This window comes from Phoxinus phoxinus (assembly GCF_949152265.1).
Source record: "Phoxinus phoxinus genome assembly, chromosome: 2".
NCBI classification, from domain to species: Eukaryota; Metazoa; Chordata; class Actinopteri; order Cypriniformes; family Leuciscidae; genus Phoxinus; species Phoxinus phoxinus.
Genome location: NC_136877.1, coordinates 37,238,207 through 37,251,884, shown reverse-complemented (window position 1 = coordinate 37,251,884; position 13,678 = coordinate 37,238,207). Strand labels below are relative to the sequence as shown.

Here is a 13,678-nt window from a genome sequence, read left to right as displayed (position 1 = left end):
GAGAGAGAGAGAGAGAGAGAGAGAGAGAGAGAGAGAGAGAGAGAGAGAGAGAGAGAGAGAGAGAGAGAGAGAGAGTACACAGAACGCTCCAAACGATTCAGTGCTTCAGCGAACTATCAGAATGATTCCATCCCAACTGAATCACGAACCGATTCCAACTGTTTCGCAAGACCATTATTTGAAATTAACTGCAGAACATTTTAATTAGATTTTAATTCAATGTGATACTTCTCAATTGTGTGCGAATATATAAAGTAGCCTACTATTTCTGAATGCAAATAAAACAAAAACTTCAACCAGTCAAAATAAGCTGACTTTAATTAGTCACAAAATGTGTTTCTCTTTTAGTTTTCAGTTTTGGTTTAATTGTGTCCATTTTTAACTTAGTTAGGAAGTAATAGGTGTTTGTCTCCATCTAGTGGATTATTAGATCCTGTAAGGGTCATGAAATTTTGTTTCATTTGACAGTGGCACACATGGTGTGTCTCTCTCCCCGTCTTCCTTTATATTATGACATGAACAAGTTTTACAAGGCAACTACAGTAGGTTACTGCTGGGTCATTCCGGTTATTTTTTCTGTAAGTGTGGCAGTGGTCTACTCTTCTCAAGAAATGCTTTTTAAAGTTACAAGTTTCATAAAGTTTAAAGTTACATAGCTCTTGAGTTACCGCATATCAGGGAAGATGTCACATCATTTCTATTTACATATGTACATTTTATTAGGTCAGTGTGGTTAGAAAACAACTGGTAATTTAGTATATTAAACAGAAAAACCTGAGTGCTGTAGAAACAACAGGTAGGCCAATGGTATTTAAACCAAGAGCCAGAGTAAAAGAAAAAAAATGCTACATTGCGAATTAACTAATAGCAATCAAAACAAAAGTTCCACTCATGTGAAAAAAATAAACAATTTAGACCTGAAATAAATTATATAGATCAACACTTTGGGATAAAAATATATTTATTGCATATCAGGTTATGACAGAGTGTACAAGCAAACAAAATATGAATTGTAAAAGAATTATAGTAAAAAAAACACTAATTTAAAAAGAAACCATTATAGGTTACTGAACATATTACTATGTAAAAAAAAAAAAAAATCAAGGTACACATTCCACTTTTGTCATAGCTGTAAGAAAAGTCTTGAAGTGGAGTTCTACATTATTAAGCTGCTCTTCAAACAAATGACAAAAATAGACAAACACAGCCTGCTTAAACTAATCACACAAATTATTGACCTTCACATAAAACTACTGGTACCTAAACAATAAACTGAAAAGTATAATCAGAATAGTATTTTGTAACTTTAGCAGCAGTAACCTCAGTTTAATACTTCCTTCATCTGATAAGCAGCCTTGAACAATAGAGTTCCTGATTGATCGATTTCTGAGATGTCTTGCATGGTTTCTATTGCTGTGTCTCTTTATAGTCCATAGTTCCCAGTGTTGTGAACACAAATTTAGGCACTAGCAAGAGCCTTGAGTCCTAAACATTGGGGCACTGATCGAAAACTGGGTCGCACATAAATGTCACTGGTATTTATCAACAACATCACTGTATAACATTCCAGGACCAATGCACTTCTAGTATGATTTGTATTGTTTATCATCATTGTTACTGTTACAAGTACAGTGCCATGATGACTTGAGATTCAAGAAAACACCGGGTATACGCAGGGTATAAGCCTTTTAGGGTGCATTGAGAGAATTTTTACTGAGCAAACATTTCAGTGCACTGGAACAATTTTGAATGGGACAGCCAGAAATTGAAGGCCTTTTTTAAGGCAGCACACCTCAAGCCAAATACTTTAGAGGAGTTGTTAGTTTAGATGTTCCCATATTTCTTCCATTTAGACTGTTAACTTTTAAACAAAGTGATCAGTACTACTGACAAAAAGAAGTGCAGTTGTTTTTTGTTATTAACCCTATAAGAGGATTGTGTTTTTACACAGGTCATTCCCAAGGGACAACAAGCCTTTTCTTGCAATTGTATTGTACAAAGGCTGCAGTCTTGGTATTATTATTTTTTACTCAAAAGGCCTTGCAAATTCTACGGAAGGAATGCAGGAGAGTTTTATTTTCATTCCTCTGCCTAGGTTTTATTTAGAAAGGTAATTTACCTGCAATTTTACACCTCATCACAGCATCTATTTATGAAATGTGCTTTGTTGTGCATTCCTTGACACAAACTCGATCTCATGCCATCAAAACATTTTCAGAGAGCGAGGGAAAGAATGTGTGCTATCTTTGAATAGAAAGCAAAAGCTTTACAAAGTTTCAAAATTTTTCATCCCTCTCAATGATATTGACAATATTATCAAGAGGTGTACGTGTGTCACACAAAATCTACATTTTAAAGTTGCTTTGGGTGTTCCGACTCTTCCGAGACTGATAAGAGTAAAATAAAACAATACGGAAACATAGGGCTAAGATTTTTCTTTCTACTACAGAAAAAAAAAAAAAAAACAGTTAGTTCTCAACAAGGGGACCCCAAGAATAGCGATTAAGCAACAACAACAAAATCAAGATATTTCTTATTTTAGTTCAGCCCTCAACGACTTTGAACAACCAGGATGCCAATGGTCTTGACAACCCTGGATATTTGATGTGGTCAATTATTAAAATCTTAAAACTCCATGGGCAATTTTTGCCAAGTTCTAAAAAAAAAAATATTGGGTTGAAATAGGAGTAAAACATATTTTTAAAAGATTGTTCTGTCATGACAACTCTCTGAGTGTTTGGCATTGTAATGGGTCAATGGCAATGTTGGTATGTTTGAACCACTGTTCTATATTGTGTTCTTGGCTGCATGGGATCTCTCATAGTGGTATTTGAATTACATTACTTATCAGAGCATTCTCCTCTATATAAAACATTTCAAGAAAATTGTGCTTAACAAGAACACATCTCTGTTGCTGATTCAAGGCAATGCTCTTTTCTGGGCTCTTTTATGTTCTGCACTCAAACTGACTTTCTCCTCTTGCCAAAGACATTGTTGATGAGCTTGGCCATGGACTTGGAGCCACTGTACCGTCTGAGGTCACCTCTATGCTTAAGATGTTCCATCACATGCCGGATGAGTTTGGTGAAGAGGTTGGAGATATCCAGGTAGTTCTCAGCCGCCGACACCTCCTGGAAGTGGCATTTGTTCTCCTGGGCCAGGCAGCGGCCCTCCTCCTCACTCACTTGACGGCTGTGGCATAGGTCCTGCTTGTTACCCACCAGGCAGATGGGAACCTCTCTATTAAAAATTAAATCAGGTGATTTTATTTCAAGAGAAATTTGCTTTATGAAGAAAACATGGCCATATGATGTATTACTGTAGTTGAATATTGTTTGGGAATACATTTATAATTGCTACACAATCTAATAATGCAACAATACATGTGGCATTAAATGGTACTATCCATACTGACTCTAAACATGTTCACACACTGAGTTTCATTACTCACAGTGTGAGTCCTAACTGGAACATTGGCATAGCCTAGACATTTTCCTCATGTGGCAGCATAGCAAGTGGAACCATTTTCATTAAAATATCAAATGAGCTCAAACAATGAAGAAAAGGGTTGGAAACTTGCTGCAAAACTAAGACCTCACTACAAGTACAACCACTTGTTGCCATGTTTTGAAATGTAAAAACTTTTAAACACATTTTGAGGAACTAAAACCACCCATGAGTGATCTCATTGCCCATTTCAGAGTTATAATGGGCTCCAGATGCCTTGTCTCATGCTCACTTCCTATTGTTTCAAAGGACTTTCAAATGACAAATAGCCAGTGAAACCTAAACCAACCAGACTTTTAAATTTCTCTGTAAATCTGATGGACTAAAATGGAAAGCTTTGTCCTGCTGGTGATACTGCAGTTATCAAAACCATTGGAAATATCATCGACATGGACAGCTTTTTACGAGTTTGTAAAATCGCTGTTGTCTAGTCATAATGTGACCCAGTCTGTTCTTTACAGATGTGCACAGATCTAAGCAGGAAGCCTCTACTCGCTGTTCGGCAAATGGTCCTCGTTAATTCATTAAAGCTCCATCCTCATTTTCCAGTCAGCATCAGACAAAGGTCAAAAAGTCACTGGAGAGGCACTCACCCTTTACAGGTTTCTCGACGACTTTCTTTGATCTGCGCCAGGATGTTTTTGGCATTTAGGAAGGACGTACGGTCGCTGATGGTGTACACCACCACAAAGCCATCAGCCCAATCCACCGGTTCCTCCAGGATACATCTGCTCTCTCCGCTCTGCCAGGGGACGGGGGGCACACAGAGGTCCAGTCAAAAAAACATGCTCATATGACATAATGGAAAAGCGGACTATGTAATCTCATTTGTTTACAGTTGACTAGTTCTCTACCAGAAGTTTATGTTTTAGATGCAGTGACTGACTGCTAATGTTGGCTGTTTATAGCACAAGCATTTAGTTACCGGGTAGAAAGGTGCCCATCTCAGGACTTCAGTTTTGGAAATCAAAGTAAAACAATAACTGCCGAAGTAAAAGTTCCCAGATGCAGCAGCTGTAAGCTGTGAGGCTCAGTTTTCAAAGGCTTTGCACTGTATAATCTGCTTCAGGGAAATATCATAAATCCCAGCAGAACACAACATGCATTTCCCATAAGAAGCGAGTATATCTGAGCATGTTGCCCTATGGCAGTGTTTGTATGAATGCTAGCCATGAGCTCAGGGTAGACGTTATGAATGTATAAACACAAACCTGCGAGCACGGATCAAAGACTTCCAAGTTCAACTGTCTTCCATCAATGGAGAACCTTTTATGGTATAAGGAGTCTGCAACAAACAATTTTGGATAAAATCCTTGGTATTACAACAAACGTGTGCATCATAAAATCTGACCCCTGAAATGAAGGTGGACCGTTAGATGCTCATATAAGATTCAAGGGAATAAAAGTAGAGACTGAGTGCATGTGATGTGATACACATGTAGTTGGATCAGAGGTGAGTGATTACTGGGAGCTTCAGGAATCCTTGGCATGATTGGATGGATTAGACTTTCGGGAACTGGACAATAGGAAAAAACACACCAGCATTGCGTGTGCACATGGACCTTTTACAATTAATGTAAATAGGAAACATTAATTGAAAATTATGTTATTATTTACTCCTGTATGACTTTCTTTCTTTTGTGGAACACAAAAGTAGATATTATGAAGAATGTTTTATCTTTTTTTTCTCTACAATGAAAGTCAAAGAAGTCTAAAAAACAACATTGGACCCCACTGGCAAAAAAAAAAAAGTTTTCAAAATCTTTTGTTTTGGAGAAGAAATAAAGTTGCACAGTGTCACAATTATGTTTAATTGTTCCTGTCATGTCTGTATGAGTTCTCATTAGTTTCCATGGTTACTGATTAGTTCATCTTTGTCCAGCTGTTTCTGTTTAGTTCCCTCATTTACTACGTGTATTCTTCCTGTTCTGTTCAGTATTTTGTCAGTTATTGTTTTTGTTGAACGTGAATGTTACTCCCGAGTTTGTTATTAAAAACTGTGTATTTCATCATCTCCTTCATCGTGTACTTTCTGCAGCCACCATTCCGTGACACACAGGTTTGGAACAACATGAGTAACTAATTATAGAATTTTTTTAAACTAATTTTTAACTAACCCTGTAGAACTTTCTTAGATAAAATAAAAAACAATGTTAAAAAAATAATAATAATCCTGTTAAATTTATGGTATTAAAAAACAGCAACTGTGGTTGCCAAACCTTCACTGTAAAAATAAATACAGTGACAATATTGCAGGTATTATGGGTTGGCATAATGATGCATGTATTACAATTTATTGCTGTATATTTCCTTAAGTTAAATAATGTTAATTTACCAATCTCCTTGAAGTACAAAAATCTTAATTGTACTGATAACCACCATAACAATACAGGTGGTAAAATAAAAAGCCACATGATAATTCCGTTAATTTTAAGTTGCCTATCCATAAACATGTTTGTAGACAGAGCACATGGTCATATACTGTACACACAAAGACATAAGCAACACCATTAGGGTGTGACTCTTAAAAATTCAATAAACATTAACTAAATGACACCAAATGACACTGTACATAATGTACACTGTACTCATAACAAAAATAAGAAGAAAATAAATTATTTAAATAAAATATAATTTTTGATGTGTCATACAGGGGCTTCTGGCAATCTACTGTTTTTAAGAATATGGTAACTCATAGTTTTTACTTGCAAAAACTATAAATTTGACTATTTTACAGTATACATAATGTAAAGCTAAACCATTCACAGTTTTTCTCCATATATTATAAGGTAACTTAAAGTTAAGCATTTAAAAGCTTTTTACTGTAGTTTTATTTTACAGTATAATTCTGTACAAATATTTTACAATGTAGTCTTTCTCTCTTTTGAAGAGAATGCTTTTAGTATGCAATAAGCTTTCAATCGTTTTATTCTTTTTAATGTAATAATGTAAAAATTGTATCAACTTCTTTTCTTCTTCCAGCTGTTTATAATGGAAGTCCTCTAGCATGCTCACAGTTAAGTTGTTCATGTATTAAATGAACAAAAAGTTTTATGTATGTGAATTATATCATTTAATAATATGCCAGACATAATGCTGAGGCAGATAAACCCCATGAAACCATGAGTAAAGTTCTGGCTGCATTATTAAATATATACGTGAGACTGTACTTACTGGCATTTGACGCATATTCTCCTATGAACCGCTTGGTCAAAAATCTCACTAAAACCGCTGAGGACAAGAGAGAGGGGAAGATTGATTAGTTAGTTATTGAGATGGATCATCCAGAGCTGTGATGTAAATGACTCGTATGACAGCTTGAAATAGGAAGAGAGGGCACAAGGTCAAAGTCCAGCCCCTCATCAAAGACTTGGCCAACTCTACAGTGAACGTTGGTGCATATTTGGCACAGCAAAAAACGTTACATTTTCTCCATGAGCACACTACCTGGTCTATATTAAATATTTGAGCCATGAAGCTATGCTGGCTCATTGAAGTCAGGGCTTGAGTTTCCATGCATAAATACACACTCTGCGGCAGCTTCGTGAAAGCTGCTTTCAATCCTTCAGTCAGATTTTAACACTTATTCCTCACCAAACCTCAAATCTGCAACAGACCTTCCTTGTTGTTCTGTTCTGCCTTCACCCTGGTCATTTGGATCCGAATCCTGATTGAGGAGTCCCTCATGACCCCCACTAAACTAGTTTTGGTCTCAGGGGACGTAGCATCATCGTTTCCCAACTACTTAATCATTAGTACAGGTATATGCAGCCTGAAGGACTAAATGTTCCTATGCCGCAGAGTGGAACAAAAAATAATCTTTCGCCAATTTCAGTAATTACTTGCATCTTACAACCATTTATTTTAATTTCCCTCTCAGATGACTTCAATAAGTTAGCGATGATCTCACTATGATCTGTTCCAATATACAAAGTCCTTCCAGTGTTTGCAGAGGGCAGAAATAATTGCGTTGGGATACACACACTAACACACCGCTCACACATGGATGATTTCCAACTCAAAATGTGAGGACGTTGCAACAGGCACGTGTAAAAAGAGATGCTGTAAAGTTTTAGTTCATCTGAAAGACACATATGCATATAAAATGGATGGAGTATATACAATTTAAGATGAGCACTTACCAGATTTACCTGCTCCCTCACTGCCCAGCAGGGCCAGTTTGATGTCATTCATTGTAGTAGACGGTACCCTGTGTTGGCTGTGCTTCTTTGTGTCCAAGTGGTTGTACAGTCCCAGCCACAACTCCTTACTATTTACTCTGCTCAGTAAAGTGGTTACGCTCCCTCACTCTCTCTTGCTCTTTTTCTGTTACACTCGCAGACGTTCCTCTCTTCTGTCTCCCCTCCCACTACTACACAGAGTGCCGAGCTGCCACAAGGTCAATTCACCATCCCTTTGATATTTAAAAGTTGTTCAGCTGAGTGGAGAGTGATTTTAAACCACAGTGATCTGTGATCTGATTTTGATTAGAAACTGATTTAAATTTAATCAATATTAAAAAGTATTGGTCAAAGTCCAGAGAGGCTGGTGGGAATTATTTCGTGACTCTTTCACTGACTCTCTAGCACCAGTAGGTGGCTTTATGTAATTGTTTTTATGAGAGGGTTTTTGAATCTTTGACTTGTTAAATCATGTTGTTCAGAGATGCCAAGGTAACTGGCACTATTTAAATTTTCTCTTTCTCTGTTTAAATTTAACTGATTTTGTTCAAGGCTAATAAAGACAAAAAAATAAAGTCTTGTTGCCACTTAATGGCGTATCAATGTAACCTGCAGAAAGAGTCCGTACAAAATACCCATGTAGTGGCTATTTTATGATATTCACTGATCTTTAGTAAAATATAGATGATTCAAAGAATGTCACATGTGTGACTCTCACTTGTTAGTGTGAGAAGATTCTGTTTATGTACCTGGGAAGGCAGAAGGGAGAGACACTCCAGAGAACAGACGAACGAGGACCTCTGACCTAGATGTCAGAAGGCCATTTGGTGAAGGAGGGCTTAGGAGTTGGCTCTAGTGACGAATCGAAACTAGTGTTATGGCTTCCTTGTCTATGGAAAACCACTGGATGGAAAACTACTGTGGGAGGAGGGCTCTGAAGAAGAAGACCTTGAATCTTAGATAAAAGCTGGTTCAGTCTGTCTGGGGGTGTGTCACTCTTCTGCACAGGGTAACAGCTGTGTATTAGACTGCTCCTTCTTGCAAGAATAAATACTTTAATTTTATAATTTGACTCTGAGTCTCCCTTACGCAGTGATGTTTGTTTGATGAATTTTTGCCACAACAATTTGGTGTCAGAATAGTGGGATTCCTTGGACGATGCCTCCTGGACCTGAGATCGGACGGTGTTTGGCCACCTGGACTGAGTAAGTTCCAGCTCTACCTCGTAAACTTAAGAGAGATGGGGCCGACCGATTTCAGAGCCGGGAGAATCGGACACTGGAATCAAAGAACTCAGGTGGCTCAGAACAACACATCTCTGGGTAATGTATAATGAAATTAAGTTTAATTGGGGGAAGAGTGAAATTGAACCATATTGGCTGAGAACTGTTTTCTGTGGTACGTAATCTGAAATTAATTGAGATCTACGTACAGATCAAGATATTTCAAACAGATACGAGGAAAATAATCTGAAATTAATTGAGGTCTGTGACAGAACAAGATATTTCAAGCAGATAAATAATCTGGAATTAATTGAGAACTGTGGCAGACCAAGACATTTCATACAGATAGGTACCTGGAAATTAATTGTTCCACCACGGAGCAAGGTATTTTTGGGTGCTGAGGCTAATTAGGGGGAGCCAAGAAAGTCGTAACAGATTTTTTGGTAAACCGTAATTAGGAGGACACTAATAGTGACACTAATAGTGTAACCCGTCCGACTGGGTTAAAAGAAAGGTCGGGTTTGTCGGGGACGCTTGACAAATAAAGAGAACGCGCGTAAAAGAGAAATCCACAGAAAGCAGATAAGCGGTCAATATGGCGAAGTCTCAAAAGCAAGCTTGCGAAATTTGGTACACCGGTGTTTTGTCAAATGAGATGAAATTAAGGGCAGAAATGTATGATATTGAGAACCACAAGATTAAAGATGGTGCGGGAATCAGTTGAACAGGGCAGTGAGAAACAAAGGTTGTTGTGTCTGTGTTCAACGTGTGTAAAAGTGTGAAAATACAATGAGTTGTTGGCTTGAAGCAGATAAAAGAGAACGGAGTCGATGTAGAATGTATTTCCATATAGTAAGATTGAATATAACTGATAAAAGGTTTTATTTTTTCATCCATTAGATGGATGCATGACATTAGATGTCAGAAGATTTTGTTTGTAACAAAAGTTGAAGTAGCAAGCAGCAATAAGGCTGTCTTTGTGAAGGATTGAGATATGAGTAATATGATATCTTGGTTTCTGTAAAAACAGTAAGTGGTAAGATAAGTGGCACAGAGACAGTAATGATAATAGTTGTTGAATCGGCAGACTAACCATTTTGAGGAGAAAACAACTGTAGAAAATTTATGTTATGAAAATAACATTTATGATAAAATGTAGGCTATGGAACTATTTATGAACGCCTGTTAAGTCAGATTAAGAAATGGTATGAAAAGTGAGGTTCAGATTAAAAATAATAATGATAAGGTATTGAGTATGATTAACAGGGATTAACATGATATAAAGATAATAAATGTTTCTTTAAGCAAAATGCTGAATAATTCTATATTTTAGTGGTAAAATAAAGAGTGAAATTATGTTTATTTTTGGTTTGACAACCATTATCTTTTGAACCTAAAGACTCCAGCTATGCTGGGAGTACAGCAACAGCGCGTGCTTATTCAGCCCGGCTTCTGGGTGTTAATTGGTACTCTGTTTGTCTTTCTGTTATCAGGCCTGGTAAGGCAAGCTTAAACAAAATAATGATAATGAACCAAAACAACCCAGTTGACTTTTCTAAAGAAAAAAATGAATAATGAACAGATAGAACATTTGAAACGGTTTGAAAGGCCATGTAAAATTATATAAAAGCTACAGAAAGATGTGAAGTTTAAATCTTATTTAAACCTTAAATATTATACTTTTAGAGTTAATATATAAAAAAAGCGAACATTGTAAATGAGCAGTTAACATGCTGTATGTGTGTCTAGCATAAGTGTGTGTGATGGGGACAGCACTTTATGTCTTGTAGGTGTTAAGTGTAGGGCAGCTATTCCGCCTGAATAGTGAGTATATTGTGTCTTTAACCTCTGGAGAGTGTTTTTTTTTCATTACAGATGTGTTAAGGCAAGTGACAAATTGTAAAGGCAAATGCTGAGTGAATCTGATGAGAAGATGATAGAGAACATGGGACGAGCTTTAAGATCACGCTCCGTCTGGTAGTAATTACTTTTGTCATTTATGATGTGGATTTGAATTACTTTTGGATAAGTTTAGGTATTTATATAAATTGGAATTGTGGAGTTGTAGATCATGGGTTGAAATAAAAGAAGATGTTATAGACAGCAACAACAAAGATGTGACACATTGGCTAAGTCAATATCAAATTATGCAGAGAGCCATATATGATTATCGTAAACAAGAGGAGAATGTTTTTTTTGACTGACATTGACCAAGTCTGTACAGCACGACCTGACGAGATGAAACTACTGATGACTTTTAAAAATGGTCGCGAGACAAAACAACAGGGAAAAAGCAGGATACGCAGTGAGACTGAGGGCCGTTGGCCTTCAAATACTTCGATAAGAAAATGAAATTGTGGCTTTAAGTGAAGAATGTAATATTTTTGTTTCAGAGACAGAGAAAGATGTCTGGAGGAAATTTGTCTGAAGACACTATGTTAAATGTTATGTTAAATTGATGATCGAGTTGTGTCGACCATCAAAAGGGGGATGGTATAACAATTGCCAAATATGGTTTATTTAGGGGTAATTGGGTAAAAGCCCTGAAAGAAGCCATTCTTCTGCCTAACAAAATTGCTGTCTGGATTGTTTCAACAGGAAACGCCAGGACATCGAAGGCCGTGGAAACTACGTACTTTACTATCTGACGATAACCTCGAAAATTTGTTTTGCTTTACAGAGAGCATGCAGGATTGGGAGACAGGGCAAAATGTGCCCAATGAAATAATGGCAGAGCATAACTTTAAAATTTTCCTGTTGCAGAATGTCAGGATGGATTGCATCGAGCTGAACTGATTCTGCTTCCAAATGTATGAATATTGACTTGTGAACGATATGTGTTTTTCAGGGGAAAAGGACTCTGACTCTAATAAGCAAGAAATGTCTAATGATAATATGTTTCAGTTTGTAAACAGATGGTGAAAATTCCACAGGTCACACCAAAAGGGATGAGAGGGAAAGACAAGCAGTCACTAACAAAATACTTAAAGTCTCCATTCACAGGTGACAGTAAGCAGGAAATGGTTCATTCCATTGGGGGTGTGGTGGTGATCCCATTAGTCCATGGGGCGAACAAGATGATCAACACGCCTGGAGGATGTGGACCAACTAATGATTTCAGAATGTGGTTTTGTGATGATTTTGAGGATTTTATTTGATTATATCAAAATAGGGCTAAGTATTGATATTGGTATATGACAAATGATTTGATTGGTTACTGATTCATTAGAAAATATTTAAGGCAAATGTTTTGAGGAAGAGAAGATCTATTAATTAATGTAAATTATAGGGATTATTATTGAAGCTGATTAAGTAGAACCACTGCCTGATTGAATTAAAAGTAAAAGAACAAAATATGGGGAAAATGTTGAATGTGTAGGAGTTATGATTGTATGTGTTATTCTGATAATTTTGTTATTCATGGGTGAATATGAGAAAACTGGAATGTCTGTTCCATTGGTGAAAATGACAGTCTATCTGAATGATGATGATGATGAACAAAATTATGCAGATGATTCAAGTAGAGATTACAGTTAAATGTGTTGATGTTTTCTTTTTCTTTCTGAGAACGATTGATATGTAAAGAGGGTTAAAAGTAGCAGTCATCCGTGTTACGAGATGGCGTACAAGGACAGGGTTTGAAACTGAGGGATTTTTTTATTTTTTTATTTTTATTTATTTATTTATTTATTATCTGTTTGTTTTCCTACTGTGCTATAATCTTTTTCCTTACTAGTGTGACTGCGGTAGTGAGCCCGGCATTAGTAAATTGTTTACTTGCTTGCTAAATAATTAATGGGGCTTTCCCCCACAAAAAACAGCCTTATGCTTCTTCATTCTAAACTTTTTCTTCACAGGTTCAAGGAGACTGATCTTTTAGGATGGTGATGTAATGACTTGAACTTGCATTTTATTATTATTGTTATTATTATTATTATGTTTGATTAATAATGATAAAAAGTGAGGAGTGTAGTGGCTATTTTATGATATTCACTGATCTTTAGTAAAATATAGATGATTCAAAGAATGTCACATGTGTGACTCTCACTTGTTAGTGTGAGAAGATTCTGTTTATGTACCTGGGAAGGCAGAAGGGAGAGACACTCCAGAGAACAGACGAACGAGGACCTCTGACCTAGATGTCAGAAGGCCATTTGGTGAAGGAGGGCTTAGGAGTTGGCTCTAGTGACGAATCGAAACTAGTGTTATGGCTTCCTTGTCTATGGAAAACCACTGGATGGAAAACTACTGTGGGAGGAGGGCTCTGAAGAAGAAGACCTTGAATCTTAGATAAAAGCTGGTTCAGTCTGTCTGGGGGTGTGTCACTCTTCTGCACAGGGTAACAGCTGTGTATTAGACTGCTCCTTCTTGCAAGAATAAATACTTTAATTTTATAATTTGACTCTGAGTCTCCCTTACGCAGTGATGTTTGTTTGATGAATTTTTGCCACAACACCCACCTCAGAGGGTATTATAGAATAAAATAGAATGGAATATAATTTATCTTAAAGATTATAGATTACCACAGGATTTTGATTTGATTGGCTAACAAACGTTGACAAAGGTGTGCAATTATTTTTCAAAGAAACACACAGTTCCAGGCAGGTCTTGACTGCATTACAGTTCCATATCACTTCACCAAAATATTTCAGTTATTTCGAAGGTCCTTACAGCCTACATTACAACAGCAGATGAACCTAAACGCACAAAGTAACGTCTGTTTTTGAAGCAGTTAAACTTACAGCTTCGGTTTTAGCAGAGAAGCTG

General features: G+C 36.8%; 1 protein-coding gene across 2 annotated transcripts; it reads right to left on the bottom strand.

Moving 5' to 3' along the window:
• Nucleotides 1-946: 946 nt before the first annotated feature.
• rerglb (RERG/RAS-like b) lies at nt 947-7,811 on the bottom strand. 2 transcript variants are annotated; one of them, XM_079605330.1, is made up of 5 exons: nt 7,650-7,811; nt 6,682-6,738; nt 4,719-4,792; nt 4,101-4,249; nt 947-3,240 (listed from the first exon to the last, which is right to left on the bottom strand). In XM_079605330.1, exons 1-5 carry the CDS (start codon nt 7,699-7,701, stop codon nt 2,961-2,963), a joined length of 612 nt encoding a protein of 203 aa, XP_079461456.1. In that variant the 5' UTR covers nt 7,702-7,811; the 3' UTR covers nt 947-2,960. The 2 variants fall into 2 exon arrangements, with proteins under 2 accessions (XP_079461456.1, XP_079461455.1); XM_079605329.1 differs by lacking the exon at nt 7,650-7,811 and adding an exon at nt 7,125-7,336.
• Nucleotides 7,812-13,678: the final 5,867 nt, after the last annotated feature.